Below are 20,146 nucleotides of genomic sequence, written 5' to 3' on the forward strand. Positions count from 1 at the left end.
AAGGGGAGTTGTGCCTGTCATGAAGGTTCTCCACTCAGCACCCCCAGTAGGGCCCTTTCATCTTTTATCTCTGGGGGGGGGGTCTTCCACCCCAGCCTGGGCCCTCTAGCTATACCAGCTTGGCAGGCGGCCCTGCTCCTCCATCCTGGGCTCCAGGCAGCTCCGTCCTCGCTCTGAAAGCCCACGCCCCTCAGCAAACAGCGCATGCCCGAAGGTAGCAGAACGCCACCATCATCCTGAGGCAGGTAGGCCCCCACCGCCTCTGCCGACCCCCGGCCTGGCCCAGGGGCTTCATGAAGGCAAAGCCGCAGCAGCCACTGACAGCTGAGGACCGGACTGTCCGGGCGGGGTGGGGTGAGTACACGTCCCTTCCTGCTGCAGCCCACTCACCCGGCAGCGCCCCCTGGTCCTGGGTGATCACAAGGACCCCACAGATGATGTTCTCAGGTCCCTGGGCCCAGAGGCTGCCGATGAAGGAATAAAGGGGCTCCCTCACACGGGATGGGGCCCTAGGGAGCACGTGACAAAATGTGCTCGAGGGACTCCAGGTGGTCCAGTGGTAAGGACCCTGTGCTTTCACTGCCGAGGGTGCGGGTTGGATCCCTGGTTGGAGAACTAAGATCCCACAAACCACAAGGCGCAGCCAAAAAAACCAAACAGAAAAACGTGCTCGACACACGTTCAGGTCTCAGTCACGTGCTCCAGGCCAGAGACCAGCAGCCCCTGGACAAGGGCCCCTTCCTTCCCGCCGTGCTCTCCCTGGATCCTTGGGGCGCCCTGCGAGGTGGGCTGCACATGGGAAGGTGGGACAACAGAGGGCCAGTCCCCCTGCTCCCCGGGACCCCGGGAGATGCTGAGGGAGCTGCTGCATCAGAAGTCCAGCAGCCCGAGGCTTGTCAAGCGCCCCCTTTCCACGCCTGCAGCCCCCCTATCTGGCCGCCTCCTTGATGGAGGAAGCGAAGCGGCCCTGCTTCTCAGAAATCACCAGGTGCTCCAAGCCCCGGGACGGATGGGCCAGCTCTCCCCAGAGGGTCACCACGGCTGCCAGGGGCCACAAGGGGCCCTGCGCCACAGGAGCTGGCCGAGGCAAGACACGGGGACCAGTCCGGGAACTTCCCCGAGCCTTTCCTTCCTCACTCCCCATCACGGACAGCCATCGGAGGGGGTGACACTGGAAACAGTCGTTCATGGAAACTGAGCTCAGCGACAACCTCAAATCCAACCAAACCAGACCAAACCAAACGGGGCAGGGGGCGGGGGCAGTACGCCAGGCCCAGGGAGCAAAACCACACCACGCCTCTCTCTCAGCCGGGACAGAGGGGCTCAGCCACCGGCAGGACAGGGGATACATGGTCGAGGCCACCGTTTAACCAGCAACCGCCACGTGCAGGTGCCTGGCTGGGCACCGCACACACATCCCCCATCTGAATCCAAGCGACAGGTGAGCACAGAGAAGCCCGAGTGTGGGGCGTCACTCGGCCCACGTCACACAGCGAGGCCTGCCCCCAACACCCATGCCCTGTGCACATCGACGACAACAGACAGCCCTCAGCATCCCCCCTGGTACTTTTGGAAAGGCCTCGCTCACTGCCCCCGTCAGCCCTGCAGGGCCTGGAGCACCGTCAGAACCAAATTCATATTCGCTGCTCATGGTGACCCTATGGCTTAAAACCCTCTGTCCCTGGACGGCCCCTTGACAACTGCAAACCAGTCATGCTAGAAAACCAAGCCAATAAAAGCAACTTTTTTTTTTCATTAAAAAAACCCTTTATAGTCATTTCATGTCCGTTGGAAATCACAGAAATTAGGCAGAAAAAAAACCCAGGGGGACAAATACGAACAACACAGCGTCTCCCCAACAGTTCTCTGTTCCCTGGGTGCCGGGAAGGAGCCAGGCAGGCCTCGGGGCAGCTGCGAGTGGCGGCGGGGCCCGGCCACGGGCCACCCGGCTCAGCTGTCCTCGTCGTCCAGGGACTCCGAGTCCACCCGCAGCCTCTCTCGCTCCTGCCGCTCCTTCCCGGGCCCGTCCAGGTCGGGGCCCTCCCGCGCGCTGCTGGTGGAGGACAGCACGGGCGGGCAGGGGTGAGCAGGCCCCTCGCCGTCTGTCTCCTTCCTTCCACCTACAGAGACCAACAGCCCTCGCCCCCAACCTCCCCCTGCCTGCCTGCAGCCCCGGCTCCCGTGGCGGGTGTCAGGAGGGAGCCACCCTCCGAGAGCTCAGGCCCAGGCCAGCCGGCCCCGAGCCCCGAGCTCCCTCCGAGGGGCCTGGGGGTCAGTCAGCGTGCGGGAGACTGATGTCCCTCGGGCCTTACCCAACTGGGAGCAGCTCAGACACCGGGCTGCCTTCTCTGGAAGTCGCCCCTGCGGCCCCAGCGACACTTACTCGTTGTGTGATGGCTCTTCAGAGGAGCCGCCCCCTGGCCCCTCCTCTGAGTTCTGTCCTTCCTCCGGCTCCTTGTCCTCCATGCTCTCCCCCTTCTGGGACGTCGCCTCGCCGTTCACAGGGGCCGAGAGATCTGTGGGGAGAGAAGCTCGTGGGACGCTGTGGGGCAAGCTGCCTGCAGAGAGCGAGCAGCGTGCGAGCACTCGCCTGTGCACCTGAATTCACCCGCACCCCCGAGCCACCGGACACGCGGGGTCCGCGGCTGCGTGGGGCTCTTTCTCCAGCCGGCCCCTGGCCCGTCCACACGGCCTGGAGATGGGAGGGGCCGGTAAACGAATGGCCGTGGGCAACACCGGGGAAAAGCCTGCCACGGCCGTGTCCAAACAGACGTAAGGAGAGACGCCCCCTCTGTGCTCTCCCCCGGGCAGCCTCGGCTTCGGCTAAGCCCTCTCGGTGCTGGTCTTAAGGGCTGCTCCAAACATCTCTCACCAGGACCGCATGACCCCAGCAGGAAGGAACGCTCTCCTGTCCCCGCAGCCACTGTCCCCACCACAGATGCCCTTGCTCCTCTCAGCCCACCTGTGGCCCTCCCGTCCCAGACCTCTGCGACCGCCCGTCCCAGAAACGCTCACGCACCTGGCCACACACACACAGCCTCCCCTGCTACCTGGCTCTGAGGGTCTGGATGGAGCCTATGAGCAGCACAGGGGCGTGTGGCCCAGACACCAGCTGCCTTGGGGACACAGCCAGCCTGCGCAGCGAGTGCCGACAGATGGCGCCACCTGGGCAGTCTGCTCGGTGCCCCTCCCGCCAGCTCCTCACCAGTGCTCGCCTCGTCCTCCGCCCTCTCCGCAGGGGCCTCCTCTCCGGCCAGTATCTCCTCGGCCTTCTCCGGCCCAGTTCTGGTCGCCTTCTGGATGGCCTCGATCTTTGGTCCCAGGACCCGAGACTTGAGCCGGGCGTAGACCTCCGCAGCTTTCTCCATCACCTCCTTGTTGGCCTTGTAGCGGCGGATCTGGCCCACCAAGAGGCCTGGCTCAGGGGGCGCAGCCTCCTCACCCCCCGCCCAAGACCTTCCCCCATCACCGCACCCCGCAGCGCCTCCCGTGCACACGGCTTCCTCCTCGCTGACCACAGGCAGCCGTGGCCGGAAGCCCAGCGCCCCGAGCAGACCCGTAGCCCCACCACCAGCCCCTTCAACCCCTGGGCTCCCGCCGCACCTTCTTCAACGTGGCCACCACGTCTGTGTTCTTCTGGAGGATCTGTGAGGTCACCTGCAGGGTCCCTAGTTCCTCTAACGCGTTCAGACACCTCTTCACATCCTGCAGGGCAGCGAGGGCAGCGAGGAGGGTCAGCGCCTAGCTGCGGGGGTTCTAGGGGGCCCAAGAGGGCAGAGAAGGACACCCTGGCTGAGCAACAGGGAGCCCCGGGGACAGTGGTGAAGCACCCAGAACTCGAGGGGTCTTGGGGCCTCGTGTGGCACCACCTGGTGGGAACGCAGAGCACTGCACCCAGGAGGCCAAGCTGGGCCCTTATCTGGTGGGCGCCCACGTGAACAAGGACCCTGCCCTGCGCGTGCGGCCTGGCTTTGCCTCAGCGTCCCCAGATGTCTAAGGGAGCTCGAGCGATGAGGGGGCAGGGGAACTGAGACATGACCTCTGCACCCCGAGAAAGGTCTCACCGGATTGTCAACCTTCAGGGCGAACTTGATCTCGCTGTGCAGCTTCTGAAGCTTCTCCTCCACGGAAGGTTCTGTGGCCAAGAGAGAAGGCAGCGCCCAGGCCTGAGCGGGGTCCCTGGTGATGGGAGCCGGCTCCTCCAGGGCCGTCCCTCCTCCCATTCGGCGACCTCAGGCTGCAACCAGGGCTGGGCAGCTGGCCCCTCACCTTTCTTCTTCTCAACCTTCCGGTCTGGTGGGAACCCTTCCGACCGCTTCCGGGTCCGTTCCATCTTCGCGGGCCTGTGGAGAGTCGCGCCCTTAGAAGGCCCCTGACCAATGTCCCCACTGAGGGCCAGGGGCCTGTGGGGGGACCCATGGCCGCCGCAGAAGGAAACCATCAGGAGGCCCGGGAGGCTGGGATGAGGAGGCTCAAGGCCCGCCTGACCTGGTCTAGGGCAGCACCCGAGGGGACCCAAGACATAACCCTTCCTCTAGGAAGTAAATAATGTGAAAGCCCAGAATTTTTTTTTTTTTTTAAACAGGCGGTTAAGGGCGAGTGGCTAGTTACGCAGACCCCAGCACATGAGTTACTCTGATATGATGCCGGGCAACGGCAGCTGGCGTGTCACCGAGCCTTCGAGTCTACATCCTGCTCGGCAGCCTGGCTGCCATATTCCCACGGGGCAGGTTCGTTCACTGATGGCTGGGATTCCACATAAAAGGGGGCAGGGAGATGGGCTCTGTGCTCCCACCTCAGTGGGCCTTGGACTTTAAAAAGCCTGAGAACCACTGGTCTGGGGACAGTCTCGCCCCCTGAGCACTGGCGACACGGGGGCCGGGTCATCCTCTGTGGGGCTCCATCCTGGGCACTGTGGGAGAGGGGCAGCCTCCCTGGCTCCACCCACTGGATCCCAGGAACCGCCCCCACGTGACCACCACAGATGTCCCAGGACACTGCCCGGGGTCCCCTGGGAGCAGGGTCACCCTGGGGGGAGAGGCCTGCTCTGGGGAAGGACCACAGACCTTGGCAGTGACTCCTGCATAACCTGATGGGGCCCCAAGAACCAGACACTTCAACTGGATTCAGTCTCGAAGACTGAATTTAGAAGCTGGGGCCCTCCCTTGAGATGTGGGGACCCCCAGGGGGCTATGGGAGGAGTGGCAGTGCGGGAATGGACCTGGCCCGGGGCTTCTCCTCGGGGCGCCCTCTCTTCTCCTTCTGGCTGGGTCTCCGCGCGGGCTCTGTGCTTTGCAGGTGCAACTTCTTCGCTGATTTCTTCACCTGTAGCAACCAGAGAAAGGGAGGGGCTGGAGCGGCAGGCGGCGTGGGGCTGCCCCAGCCAGACCCCTGAGCTGTTCCCTTAGAGACACAGTGTGACATTCCCTGCTATCACCTTCGCCTGATGGGAGCTGATAGACTGGGCAGGATGGATCCCGTGTCCAGTCCATCCCCGGGCAGCAGCTTCTCAGGGTCTGAAAGGATCACCCAACAGTGGGGCAGCCCCACTGCATTCCTCTTGCCGAGCAACACACCTCCTGTGCCAGGGAACTTGGTCCCCCTTTTGTGACAAAATGGAGAGCAGTGGAGAGAGAATAGGGCATTGTTCGGCTCCCCCACCCCTATCGAGTGGGATCCTGGGCTCGGACCAGAAGGCGATGGGCCCGGGGAGCTCGGATTCCTGGACTCAGGCTGGCCTGTGAGAGCCAGGAGGACAGGGAGCTGACGCCCTGTGGTCACACACGGTGCCAAGGGTCACCACCAACATGCACCAGAGGCCGAACTGCTCCCATGCTTACCCCACAAGCCGTTCCCCGGCAGCAGCCAGAGGGCACCTGTGAGCACCCACCCCTCCTCTGCCCACAGCCCTCCAGGGTCCCACCTAACCTCCCTTGGGGTAACAGCCCAAGTCCTCCACAAGGCCCTGTACGACCTCCCCCTTCCCCTCCCTGCCCTCCCCTCCTCCCTCTCGCTCACTCTGCTCCAGACACACGGGCCTCCTGGCTGTTCCTCCAACACACCAGGCACGGTCCTGCCCCAGGGCCTTTGCACGGGCCGTGCGCTCGGCCAGGAATGCCTCTCCCCAAGATACCTTCTCACTTCATTCAGATCCTTACTTAAGGTCGGCTGCCCGCCTGATCTCGCCCCCGCAGCTCACACCCCGCCCTGGCTTCCATCTCCTTGGCACCACACACCATCCTCAGGTGGTCCGCTGCCTGTCCCCCTCCCTCAAGTGTCAGCTCCTTAACAGCGGGCTCTCTGTGTCTCCCTGACCGCTTGGCGCCCCGCACACAACGGCTGCTGCACGGACACCGCCAGACGCACCTCTCTGTCCAGCTCGGCCTCGGGCTCCGAGTCGGAGGAGGACTGGGGGCCCCGGCTCCGGCCCTTCCGGCCGCGCTTCTTGACGGGCTCATCATCGTCCTTGAGCTCGTCGCCGCTGCTGCCGGCGCTGCCCGCACGCGCCGCCTCCCCGCGCTCCCGCCCGCGCCGCCGCTCCTTCTCCTCCTTCTCGCGCTCACGCAGCCGCCGCAGCTCCTCCTCCTGCTCCCTGCGCCGCCGCGCCTCCAGCTCGCGCCGCCGCTCCTCGTCCCGGCGCTTCCACTCGCTGATGCGGTCCACCTCGTCGCTGTCGCTGAGGGTGCGGGCCGGTTAGGGCTCCCGTCCCGGCCTGCCCGCGCCCCCGCCCCGAGGGCCCCGCACCCACCTGTCGCTGCTCGAGGTGGTCGGTGGCCGCTCAGCCTTCGGTTTCCGCCCACGGGGCTTGGGGGGAGGCTTCTCGGCTATGGAAGAGCGGGGGCGGGGTGGCCTCTCCCGCGTCTCTCGGTGGGCGTTCCCCCCCCCACCGCCAGGCCAGGCGCAGGCCCAGGGCAGCACCCCCCAGCCGGCCTACCTGGCTTCCTGCCCCGAGGAGGCTTCTTTACGGACGCGTCCGAGTCGGAGGAGGACGAGCAGGAGGAGGAGGACGCCGACCTCGCCACGGCCGCAGGCTCAGCCTTGGCCCCGTCCGATTCTGCTTTGGAGTCCGAGTCGGAGGCTGACGGCGCCTTCTGGGGGAGGCCCGGGGAGGTGAGAGCAGCCAGGGCGAGGGCAGCCCCAGGCGTGCCTGCAGCGCCCCACCCCGCCCAAACCCACAGCCCTTCGTCTGGCCCAGAACCCTGGACACACACACACACCCCACACTCACACGCTCATGCACACATACTTGTGTACACACAATACACACAACACACTTGTACACGCTCATACATGCCTGCCTGCGCACAACACACACACACACACACGCACATACATCACACTTGCACACGGGTGCGCGCACACGTGCATTCTCTCTCTCATGGGGCCCCTCAGAGTGCTTTGCCCCCCTCCGATGCCAGCATCCCGTTTTCCAAACCGGCCTCTAAGGCCCTCTCGGGGGCAGCAGCGGCCTCCTGCTCCGGGGAGGTGCTCCGTGCACACGGCGCTTGGAAACCATGGGCCAAAGCCATGAGTGAAGGTGGAGGCGGATGTCAGCGGGCCCCGGGGTCTCCCTGGGGCCTACGGCCTCCCCTCCTCCAAAACGGACTGACCCCGACCTCAGACGGTGGCTGGTGACCGTGGGGAGATGCTTGAGGAGCTTCCACCGGCCGGTGTGTGGGAACAAAATAAAACACCCGTACCTTTTTCTTCCGTCCTGGAAGGGGACCCCGCCGTGGGGCCCGGACCACGGCTTTCTTCTCGGGGGTGAAGTCCTGGGCAGAGAGAAGGGAGCTGGACGTGCTGCCCACCGGCCGGCCACCCCTCGCCCCCCCCCGCCCCCCCACCCCGTGCATCCCTCCCCCTGGGTGCCTGCCCAGGGTCCGGCCAGCTGCTCACCTGGTCACTGGTCTTCTCTGACTCGGAGGAGCTTTCCGAGTTCTCCTCCTCGGATGGAGACATGCTGGCTTGATCCAGGTCACTGGAGGCCTTTCGAGCTCGTTTTGAGACTGACATCTGGAAGGGGAGCAGCCCGGACACATCAGCAACTGAGAAAGCCCATGTGCTCAGGAAACTTTGCGGGGAGGAGGGCAGGGACCCTTTTGAGAATCTGATAAAAACCAGGAATACTGATCCTAGAAGACATGATGCTCAGTGAAAGAAGCCAGACACAGAAGGACAAATACTTTGTGATCTCACTCACTCACAGGAGATCCCTAGAGAGTCAGATCCACAGAGACAGGAAGTAGATGGTGGGGGCCGGGGGGAGGGGGAGTCAGGGTTTCCTGGGGACAGAGTTTCAGTTTGGGAAGATGAGAAAGTTCTGGAGGTGGATGGTAGGGATGGTTGCCCAACGGTGTGAATGTAAAATGCTACTGAACTGTGCGCTTAAAAATGGTTAAGATGATGAATTTCATGTTGTGTGTATTTTACTACAATTAAAAAAAATAAAGAATACAAACCAGGGATCCTTTCCCCAGAAAAACACATACACATATGTTTTGTAACTAGATAGAGGTGGTGGTTGCACCACTTCTATTAAATGCCACTGAGTTGTACGTTTCAGAACGGTTAATTTTTTTATGTGAATTTCACCTCAATAAGAAAGATTTTTTAAACACACACACACATACAATTCCGAATTAGGTTTCAGGGGTTCACAGACTCCCAGATGCTCACTCAAAGAAGCCAATTTAAGAAACTGTATAAAGGAAGGACTGAGGAGGCAAAGAGGACTGAGCTTTGGACACAGATCTCGGCCCACTGACGCCTGGTCCTCCCCGTCAGGGTGTGGGTTTAGGTACGATGCACCTCTGCCTCTGTCCCGTTACAGCCCAGACTCGCTGGTTCTCGTCACAAGCACTTACTGAGAGCATCTCACCTCCTCCGGGGCCTGACCAAGGCCAGGGTACGATGGGCTGCACTGTGTTCCCCCAAAATGCATACAATGAAGACCTGACCCCCAGGACCCCAGAATGCGACTATTTGGAGATGGGTCTTTGAAGAGATAATTAAAGTAAAATGAGGTATTAGGGTGGCCCTGACCCAATATGACTGGGGTCCTTATAAGAAGAGGAGATTAGGACACAGAAATGCACAGAGGGAGACCACGTGAAGAGATGGTGGACACACAGAAAAACAGCGACAAAAGAACGTTAACTAGAGAGAGCACAAAGCTGACCCGGCAGAAAGCCATAGCCACACCCCCCAAAATGGGGAAAGGAACACCAGTAGGTGTGTTCCCAGCTAGGGTGCTGGGTTACGAGGGAAGAGGTCGTCTAAATGCCTCCCTAGTGTGGGGGAAAGGTGTTGTAATAATGACAGATTCATTTAATGCAAAGTTAGCCAAAAACTCCCAAAAACCAAAACCTGAATACATACTAACCTACAAGTAGTGGTTAATACCTAAGGGGTAGGATGGGGGGGGCATTTATTTTCAACATATTTCTAACTCCTTCAGTAACTGTAAACAGAAACAACAGGGACTTTTAAACGATGCCAGGGACTTCCCTCGTGGTCCAGTGGCTAAGAATCTGCCTTCTAGCAACCTAAGTGTCCATCGACAGTTGAATGGATAAAGAAGATGTGGCATATATATACAATGGAATAAGCCATGAAAAGAAACAAAACTGAGTTATTTGTAGTGAGGTGCATGGCCCTAGAATCGGTCATACAGAGTGAAGTAAGTCAGAAAGAGAAAAACAAATACCGTACGCTAACATATATATGGAATCTAAAAAAAAAAAAAAAAAAAAAGGTTCTGAAGAACCTAGGGGCAGGACAGGAATAAAGACACAGACGTAGAGAATGGACTTGAGGACACGGGGAGTGGGAAGGGTAAGCTGGGACGAAGTGAGGGAGTAGCATGGACTTATATACACTACCAAATGTAAAACAGCTAGTGGGAAGCAGCCGCATAGCACAGGGAGATCAGCTCGGTGCTTTGTGACCACCTAGAGGGGTGGGATAAGGAGAGTGGGAGGGAGACGCAAGAGGGAGGGGATATGGGGATATACGTGTGCATATAGCTGATTCACTTTGCTATACAGCAGAAACTAACAACATTGTAAAGCAATTATACTCCAATAAAGATGTTAAAGGAAAAAAGAAGAAGAAAAAAAAAAGAATCCTCCTTCCAGTGCAGGGGACAGGGGTGCAACCCCTGCTCGGGGAAGTAAGATGCCACACGCTGCGGGGCAACTAAGCCTGCACGCTCTAGAGCCGGCACACGCCACAACTAGAGAGCCCACGTGCTGCAACTACTGAACCCATGTGCCACAACTACAGAGAAGTCTGCACGCCACAACGAAGAGCCCGCATGCCACAACTAAGACCCGACACAGCCAAATAAATAAATAAATAAAATATTAAAAAATAATCATAACGTTTAAGGACAAGGAAATGCTCACCTATTAGGTGGAAAAACAGCAAGACACATTACGTGCATGATTGCCAATTCCATACTTTACATACCCACCCCGCCCGTGAGGCACACACAAGATCACAGAGAAACACATCAGGATGTTTCTAGTCCTTGGCGCAGAAACCCCCTCAGATAGTCCAGGCATTTTTCACCGGCTTCTTTATGCTTTTCACATCTTCTAACTTATCTACGATGAGCATGGCTTATTGTTATAAATGGAACCAAAAGCAAATGTTATTTTTAAAAATCATAAAAACAATGCCTTACTCTATCAAAAGAATTTGCTGCTAGGTCCCGGTCCTTTCATTCTGCACCCAAATATTCGGAAGCAGTCAAAAGGCAGAGGAGAGGGGAAAAAAGGCAGGAAAGAGAATCTCTCCAAGAGAACTTAAAACTCACATCCACACAAAAACTTGTACACGAATGTTCACAGCAGCGTTATCTGTGATGGCCCCAAAGTGGAAACAACCTGAACGTCCATAAACAGATGACAGATAAACAAAGTGTGGTCGGGCCATACCCGGGAATATCGCTCAGCCATGAAAAGGAGAGAAGCCCTGACACTCGCTACCACGTGGATGGACCCTGAGGACACGATGCTCAGTGACAGAAGCCAGCACAGAAGGACACACAGTGTGTGATTCCACTGATGGGAAACGTCCAGAACAGACAAGTTCCACAGAGGCGGATTCCTGGGTACTAGGGAATGAGGGTGGGGATGTGGGGGGACTGCCAGTGAGGACGGGGTTTCTTTTTGGGGTGATGGAAAGTTCTAGAACTGACAGAGGGGATGCTGGCACAACTTTGTGAATGTACTAAAAACCGAAAGAAGGAAAGGCCGGAGAAGGAGAAGAGCAGACGGCCAGACGGAACCTGTGGAGGGAGCAGGGAGGGCCACAGCCCCCCACAGGCCGGCTGTGCCCGCCCCACCCCCGCGCCCCTACCTTCAAGGCCACCGTCTTCCGCTTGAGGCCGCTGTTGTCACTGCTCTTGTCCGAGTCCGAGTCACTCTCCATCCTGTCGCTGGCGGCTGCAGCGGTCACAGCTGTGACCGCCATGACCCCCCGGTCCTCGTCATCCTCACTGCCAACTGCTGGATCAGCTTCAGGGGCCTCGCTGTCGGAGGAGCTCACCGGCTGGGGGTGGGGACAGAGACAGCAGGTCACCACCAGGCGTGGCCCACAGGGCAGCAGCCACTGGCCGGGTCTCAAGTGTCAGGGTCTGGCCTGCTCGCTCTCCAAATGCGGGAACTGAGGCTCAGAGAGCTCCAAGGGGGACTTCCCTGGCGGTCCAGTGGTTAAGACACTGTGTTCCCAATGCAGGGGGCGTGGGTTCAATCCCTGGTGGGGGAACTAAGATCCCATACGCCGTGTGGCACGGCCAAACGATATTAAAAAACAAAACAAAACAGAAAGCTCTGAGGACTGATGCGGCAGGGCGAGATGGGCACGTGTGGGCTAGCCACTAGGATTCAAGCACTGCAGGATCTGAGGGCAGACCCTGGGCCAGTGACTTAAGCCCCTGTGCGCCTCATCTCCCATCTGAGCAATGGGGCCAACACCACTTTGGCCTCACAGGGCTGTGGCGAGGGTGAGACAGAAGTGGCATGTACTGAGGACAGTGCCCAGACTGGCAGGAGGTCCATCGAGGTTTGCTTTTTGTAAACATGATTATTATTGCAATTACTAATGAGGAGGAAAATGACCTAGGACAGGACCTCTGGGCGCGAACTTCCAGGCACTTGTTTCTGTTTTAGCCACAGTGCCTGCTCAGGCGCTAACAGCCACAAACATAGCAGACGCGTAGATCGCACTTCTGTGCTAGCCGCGTGCCGGGCTCGTCTGCACACTGAGTTGCCATCTGTGAGCAGCAGCCAGGTGCCAGGCACTGTGCTAGGGAGGTGGGAGCGCCCAGACGTGGCCCTGCCCCTGGGGAGCTTACAATCTAGTGGGAGACCGACCACGGCCACGTGAGCAGACCAGAGTGAGGGGGTGTGGAGGAAAAGGAACCCTCCTACACTGTGGTGGGGGTGGGAATGTAAAGTGGTTGCAGCCACCATGGAAAACAATATGGCGGTTCCTCAAAAAACTAAGAATAGAGCTACCACATGATCCAGCAATCCCACTCCTGGGCATATGTCCAGAGAAAACTATAATTCGAAAAGATCCACGCACCTCTATGTTCACAGCAGCACTAGTTACCATAACCAAGACACGGAAACAACCTAAATGTCCATCAACAGATGAATGGATAAAGAAGATGTGGTACGTATACACATTGGACTATTACTCAGCCGTAAAACAGAATGAAATAATGCCATCTGCAGCAACATGGATGGACCTAGAGATTATCATACTAAGCAAAGTAAGTCAGAAAGAGAAAGGCAAATACCATACAATATCACTTATATGTGGGATCTAAAATATGACACAGGGAATTCCCTGCTGGTCCAGTGGTTAAGACTCCATGCTTCCACTGCAGGGGGCATGGGTTCAATCCCTGGTTGGGGAACTAAGATCTGGCATGCCGTGTGGCACAGCCAAAAATTTAAAGAAAAAAAAAAAGGGTAAAAAGTGCCACACGAAGTAGGTGAAGCCCCAAACCTGAAACACTGAGAGAGAACCATCAGACTTTCAGGTGGATCTCCCTCACGCCTCTCCTCCGGGGCGTCACTTTTCTCTGGGGCACCCCTGGTGAGTGGAGAAGGGAAAGGACGTCCCCGGTTCTTCACGGGGGAAACAGCAGCTTGGAGTGTGAATGACTAAATGGAGGGTCCAGGACCCTGCTGATCGTCTGCGGGAGGAACGGAGTCAGCCTCGTGGCAGTGAGAGCTAGCAGACACGAGGGATCATCTCTCTCCGTGTAACATGTGGGGAGCTGTCATTCTCACTCTGCAGACGAGGCAAAAGGCGGCGTGATGGAGCCAGATCACACGGCGACTAAGCGACAGAGCTGGGGTGCAAGCCAGCTCTGCTGGGCCCTGAAGCCTGGCCCACTGGACACAGCTACTGCCTGTTACAAACCCCAGCTTGCTTCTGCTAAGCGCTCAACCAACTGTGGCCGGATGTGCGCCTCGACAGCCGGGGAGGCGACTGGGACGAGTGGGCATGTTCCATAAGTGGGGAAACAAGGTCTCCGGGAAGGTAAGTGACTTGCCCCGCACTGTGCTTTGGGGATAAAGCCAGGAACTCTGCATCTCCTGGGCTCGGCCCATGAGACCTAACTACCTGCCAGCAAAAGTTTTGGGAAATCCGATCCCCATGGAGACGTCTGGAGGACGGGAACACTGGTGGCTCGGAGAGGAACCAGGAAATAAAGGCCAAGAGCCAGCTGACCTGCAACCATACCGAGACCCACTGGTTGAGTGAGATGAGTGATGAGTGTTGGTCTCTTTCACTGTCTCTCTCTCTTTTTTTTTTTGGCCTCACGGTGCAGCATGCGGGATCTTAGTTCCCCGACCAGGGATTGAACCCGTGTCCCCTGCATTGGGAGTGCAGAGTCTTAACCCCTGGAGCCCCAGGGAAGCCCCCTCTCACTGTCTTAATGGGTCGGGAGGGTGACAGAGGTGGAAAGGGAAGGTCAGGCCCAGTCTGGCCCCCTCGGTCCCCAACACCTTGCACCCCTGTGCCGGGTGCCTGATGTGCACTGGCTCACCGTGTTCCCCCAACAGCCCCGTGAGAGCTTGTCGTACCCTGAGCCTCTGTTTTAGATGAGGAAACTGAGGCTCCGAGAGGTGACGTCAATCAAACCCCAAAGAACACGGTGAACAGGAGGAAGAGCCAGGCCTCGAACCCAGGTCCACGCATCCACACAGCAGGGCTCTTACCCCAGGATCCATGTGTAGAGGTCCTTCTCCGTGCCCACCTGCCCCTCCAGGACCCCACCTGGCTTGTACCGACCAGAAAAGAACTTCAGCCTGGGAGACGGGAGGCCTGGATTTTAGTTCCAGCTCAGCTCAAACCAGCTACTGGGACAGGTCCCTTTACCTCCTCTATCAGGTCATGAGGATGTATCAACTGGGATCCTTCTAGGTCAATCCTTCTCAACAAGGGATAATTCTCTCCCCGAGGGGGCATTTAGCAATGTCTAGAGACATTCAAATTTTCAAGATGCGGGGGGGGGGGGGTCTTGGCATCGAGTGGGTGGGGCCAGGGATGGTGCTCAACAGCCCACAGGGCCTAGGACGCCCCACGGAGAGGGAGAGAAGTTGAAAAACCCTGGTCCAGGTCTCTGAGGCCTCACGTTCTAGCTGGGTCCTTCCCGGCAATCAAGCGAACACTCCGGGCCTCAGCGTGCTCAGCTGTAAGACGGAAAAGATTCCACCTACCCAGCCCATCTTGGGATTACTGGATATAGCTGGAACCGCACTGAGATACCGTTTTTCCACCTCCTGGCTTGGCAGGCCCTGCCGTACGCTCCTGGTGGGAGCACAGTGAGCTAAGGCTGTCAAAAAGAATGAAGCTGTTCTCTGCACAGACGAGGGAGACCAACTGGGGGAATAAAGCCAAGTGGAGCATTACACGCTTCAAAAAAGCAAGCTATGTAGGGTTTTACGTGAACAAAGAATCTTGGAAGGACACACAAGGAACTGGTAGCTAGGGCTACCTTGAGAGGAAACTTAAACAGAACGGCCGCGAGGCAGGGCTGATCCCTCACCGTACGCCCTTTTGTACTTTTCAGTCTTGTACCAGGAGTCTGTACTCCCACTCGAAACGTAAAACTAAAGTAAAACCTTATAGGATGAAAAGACAGACTGCCTGGGCACCCTCCAAGCGGTGCTTCCAAAAGCCTGCTGTGGACTGGCTCCATCAGAAGCGTCTAGATAACTCGGGGGATGAACCACCTCAAGGTGCCCAGGCCTCAGCCCTAAACTACCACACCTAAACCTCTCGGGGTGGGGCCCAGGGATCTGCATTTTTAAGCCAGTGTTCTTTTGGAGGCACAGATGGGTCAGAGAACCAAACAGCAGTAATATGCTCTCACACCTATACTTACTTCTCAACCTGGGGAGTCTGTATGGGGCGGGTTTAATGTCAAGGTTACACCATTTTTTTTTTTTTTTTTTTTTTTGCAGTACGCGGGCCTCTCCCGTTGCGGAGCACAGGCTCATGACACGCAGGCTCAGCAGCCATGGCTCACGGGCCCAGCCGCTCCGCGGCATGTGGGATCTTCCCGGACCGGGGCATGAACCCGTGTCCCCTGCATCGGCAGGCGGACTCTCAACCACTGCGCCACCAGGGAAGCCCCAAGGTTACACCATTTTTGAGTTTCATTTCCTTGAGGGCAGGCATCTACGTGGTACTTCACAGGCTGAGGGTGAGTAATAAACATTAAATGGTGTGATGATTCACCTGGAGGCAATAAGCTTAGGACGAGACTAACCAGCACTTGAGCTGGGGCCAGAATACGGTCTCATGAAACTCAGCTACCTTCAGCAACTTCCGATCCGTTTACCCAAGTGGGGAATGTGCAAAGCCTGGAGAGACGGTGGGGACCAAAGCAGGGGGAACGTCCATCTCCCAGACCCACCACGGGAGGTAAAAGACACGGGAGGTAAAAGACCACACACATGAAACGTGGGCCTGGACCCCTGAGAAGAGGCTGCCAAACCCTCAGCACTGGAGAGAGCTCTCGAACGGACCCCAGGTTCTAGATCGTGAGCTCCCAGAAGGCAAGAGGCGTGTCTGCATCACCCCCTGGATTCCTGGTCCCTAGTGCAGCACATGGCATGCGTGCGGCCGGGGTCTACACAGGAGTGTTTGCCTGGTCGATGGGTAGATGGAAGGCACAGGAGAGGCACACCCAGACCATCTTGAGACCCCGAGTTCTCAAGCAGGACCAGATGCTACAAAACTACTCGGTCCTTCTCTCACACAAACCAGACCCTCTCCGACTCCCGCTTCCCTGCCCACAGACCACATGGCAAGTCCGTTTCTTCCCTAACAGCAGAGCTCCGAGCCCTGCAGTCAATTCGCCAGGTCTCCCGGCCCACCTGGAGCCCACCCCTGCTGAGGCCAGGCTACTCCACCTGCCCGCGACTCCCCTTGTCTGCACCTCGCCCCAAAACACCCAGAGCAAGGCACCCCTCTGCCATCCTTCCTCAGCTTTCCACGGCTTTTTTACGAATTTAACTTCAACTTCTCTAAATTCCCTCTTTTCCCTGATTGTTTCCAGACACTGATTTGCCACTGAGAATGTCATCTCTGTGACTCTTAGCACTCTTTCCCACCTGAGCAAGAGCTCTCACGTTCTACTACCTCCAGCCTTTTTCTGAGTTTGAAATCTGGCAGTAATGGGGGAAGGAAAGGGTGTTACTGAAAGGAAAAAAATTTTTCTCCTTAGAAAACAAAAGGTTTCTTAGGAGCTCTAACGATGCCGTTTCACATTCAGGCTAATCCTAGAGCAGTGGGTCTCACCAGGGGGGATCCTGCACCCCTCCACCCGACACTCGGCAATGTCTGCAGACGTGTTTGGTTGTCACAACTGGGTAAAGAAGGAGCTCCTGGCATCGAGTGGGTGGGACCAGGGATGCTGCTCTAACCCCGACAGTGCCCAGGACTGCCCTCACGGAGAATGATGAGGCCCCAAACAACAGCGGCGCCCAGCGGGAGGAGCCCTGTCCCAGAGGCCTCTCCTTTCTCTGTGGGACAAGCTAAGACCACCTCTGGTCCCCAGCATGCTCGAGTGCCTGCTTGACCTGGGCTCCGCAGACCCCCGCCAGCCTCCCACCCCCGGCACCGACTCACCAGAGGAGCACTGTAGCTGGCATGGGGGTTGTTCTGGATCTCCCACAGGCCCTCATTGAAGCCTTTCCTCTTGTTGGGTTTCCCGTACTTATCTTTACATTTGTCGTAGGGAAACAGGTCCTTGGGTCCCAGGAAGGCTCTGGAGAAAAGAACCACGGGCCGAGCCCAGGTGAGCCAGGCCACCCCGGGAGGCAACAGCTGGGAAAAATCCACCCCCAGCGGGGGACACTTACGTTTCGTGGGTACCAAAGAAGAAGATGGGGTACTTGTTGGGCGGGGGTTTCACAGCACCGTCGGCGATGTCATCGATCTGCAGTGAGAGGCCAGTCAGGGGGTGGCTGGGGGGTGGGGGACAGCTTCACCCACTGACCCAGGAAGTGACCAGGAAAGCAGCCAAGTTATTTGGGGGAAAGCACGCTGGGAGGAGGGGAGCCTTCAACAGAGGAAGACGCATCACCTTCCAATTAGGCATCTGCCTTCTTCTGTGCAACGTGCCCCCCCCAATTGCATACCTGTCCGCTCCCCCCAGGGTGCTCTCTCTCCCCCCAAGGTAGTTATTTCACCTGGGCAAAGCCAAATACGGTCCTCTGAGCAGCCAGGGGCTGGGGCCAAGCCCAGCTTCCGTGAACTCCGAGGACCCTCCCACGGGACCCCCTCCCGCAAAGAGGCAATCGGTGATCAGTCTACCAGAGGCTGCAGCTGGCAGCTCCAAGGATGCAGAGGGTGGGGGGTGGGCTGCAGGAGACAGGCCCCGAGCATCCAGGAAGTCCCACCCTCTCCCTATAGGCCCATGGGCTCCAGCAGCTGTCAGTCATCTCCCCACAGGAGGCTAGCAGCCCCTTCCCTTCCAATCAGGTACTTGGAAGCATTCTGGGCTTAAGAGAGCCAGCTGGAGGGGGGCGCGGAGGAGAGGGAGAAACTGGTACTCTGGGAGGAAGGGAAGTGCCCGTAAAGTTTTATCACTCTGGTGCTTCCAAGAAAGTAAGCCCGAGCAAATCAGGTTAGGGTGGGTTCTCTGGTCCCCATTAATTCCTTCCCGTCCTCTTCAAAGCCTGGGAGCTGCTGGAACCTTCCCTGCCCCCCTCACCCAGCTTCCTTCCTCAGTTCTCTGGGCTACTTTTCAAAGTCCTTGGGCCCTGGGCCCCAAACACCCATCCCAAGCATCCCGCTCCTGCACAGACGCATCCCCTAACTCCATCACCCTGAGGACCAGCCTGCCATGCCTTCCAGGCCCGCTTCTGCTCTGACCTCACCCAGGCCCCGCCTCTGAGCCTGAGGCACAGACATCTCAGCGGCAGCACCTGTTAAGGACCACGCTCAGGGCTGCCTAGTTAGCAGTCCCTGAGCCCACTCCTGGCATCCTGTGGCAGCCTCTCTGCAACCAAACGCCCAGCTCTGTGTGATGCCCTCCTGCTTACTTCCACCCAGAGGGAGGGAGGGTCTGGCAGGGAACGAGGATGAAATCTCCAGGCACCCCACAATACTGCCCAGGCAACTCCTGAGCTCCTTGTGTTCCAGCCGAGCCTTCAGCTTCATGCTTCTACTGCCTCCCCCTCCAAATTCCTTCAGTCCTAACATGCATATTCCACCAACCTCAGTCCTGGGGCGACTTAGACCTGGGGATGGCAACAACCTCCTGGTCCCTCCTCCACACTGGCCTGCCCCACAGACAGTGCCTGAAACTCCACTCTGCAGTTCTGAGACTCACGCTCAAGACTCCCTTCAGAACTGGACCCCTCGAATCATCTGGGTCCTCTGGATCCCAGCTTCCTCCAGAGGGGATCCCTAAAGTCCCCTGGGCCCAGCCCCCTCCCTCAGGGGCTCTCTCTTTCCAGCTTGAGTCCCCGTGGCTGGCCTCTGATTCAAGCATGCCTCCACCCACCCCAAGCCCTCCCTCCACCCTGTGCCCCCACCAGCTTCCTCCACCAGAGTCTGGCGGGGGAGTCCTGGCGGACGGGCGGCACCAGTCCCCAGGGTCCCCCCAAACAAGTCTTATTCCAATCTCCGGTCTCTGATGCCCCATATTTTCAGATCCAGTCCCCTCAGCTCCAGCGACCTTGTGAACACAGCACCCAGCCCTATTTCCAGCCCTGGTCCTGCTGAGCACCTCTCAACCTTGACCCTCAACCATTCTCCCTTACTGGAGCCCTTATCCCTAGGCCCCCTTCATACGTGGCTGAGGACCCCCAGCCCCTCAGAACTTGGCTTCTTGTTGCCCCCCATAAAGAGGTCCTTCAGCCTGGAGAACCTCCTTCCCATTCGTTTGAACCCTCTTCTCAAATACCAGATTCCTCAGCTCCCCTCACACCCACCAAATTCCTTCCGATTTGAACCCTGGCTCCTCAGGCCCCAGGTCCCTCAACCCCATACCTCTCGGCTCTGGGACCCCCAGAGCGGATCCCCCAGGCTCGGGGCCCCCCGCATCTCCAGCGCGCGGGTTGCTCAGGCCCGGGACCTCTCCTGGCCCAGGTTCCCGCACAATCCCCGCGCGAGGGTTCCTCAGGCCGGGGACCGCCAGACCCCCAGGCACGCGAGTCCCCCAGGCCCGGGTCCCCCCAGACCCCCGGCGCGCGGGTTCCTCGGGCCCGGAGTCCCCCAGACCCCGGGAGCGCGGGTCCCTCAGGCCCGGGGCCCCTACTGCCCCACCCCACCCCCAACCCCCCGTCGCCTGGCCCATCTCCCTCGCGGCCTCACCCGGGCCGGCCAGTGCGGGTAGCCCTTCATCTTGGCGAACACCAAGTCCCCGGGCTTGAAGGCGTGCGGCATGCTGGCGGCGGGAGACCCAGGCCGCGGGAAGCGGCAGCGGCACGGGCAGCAGCAGCGGCGGCGGCGGCGGCGGCGGCGGCGGCGGCAGCAGCGGCGGCAAGGGGAGGCGAAGCCGGGGGCGGGAACAGGGCGCCGAGGGGGCGGGGGCGACGGCCTAGGTAGCGGGTCGGAGCGTGTTTATTGGCCTGCCCCTCGCAGGAAGTCCCGCCTTCAG

The 20,146-nt window shown here is 58.8% G+C and overlaps 1 protein-coding gene across 4 annotated transcripts; it reads right to left on the reverse strand.

The window, feature by feature from the left end:
* Positions 1-6: 6 nt before the first annotated feature.
* HDGFL2 (HDGF like 2) lies at positions 7-20,050 on the reverse strand. Of its 4 annotated transcripts, none has more exons than XM_033854634.2 (16): positions 19,861-20,047; positions 17,400-17,476; positions 17,167-17,305; positions 11,365-11,556; positions 7,897-8,013; positions 7,701-7,772; positions 6,935-7,091; positions 6,749-6,824; positions 6,367-6,676; positions 5,222-5,325; positions 4,270-4,343; positions 4,065-4,135; positions 3,604-3,705; positions 3,206-3,398; positions 2,384-2,516; positions 7-2,050 (listed from the first exon to the last, which is right to left on the reverse strand). In XM_033854634.2, exons 1-16 carry the CDS (start codon positions 19,930-19,932, stop codon positions 1,951-1,953), a joined length of 1,989 nt encoding a protein of 662 aa, XP_033710525.1. In that variant the 5' UTR covers positions 19,933-20,047; the 3' UTR covers positions 7-1,950. The 4 variants fall into 4 exon arrangements, with proteins under 4 accessions (XP_033710525.1, XP_033710524.1, XP_033710523.1 ...); XM_033854633.2 differs by having other exon boundaries at positions 9-2,053; positions 6,935-7,088; XM_033854632.2 differs by having other exon boundaries at positions 10-2,053; positions 19,861-20,046.
* Between the last annotated feature and the right edge of the window lie 96 nt (positions 20,051-20,146).

Source organism: Tursiops truncatus, chromosome 3 (genome assembly GCF_011762595.2).
Source record: "Tursiops truncatus isolate mTurTru1 chromosome 3, mTurTru1.mat.Y, whole genome shotgun sequence".
NCBI classification, from domain to species: Eukaryota; Metazoa; Chordata; class Mammalia; order Artiodactyla; family Delphinidae; genus Tursiops; species Tursiops truncatus.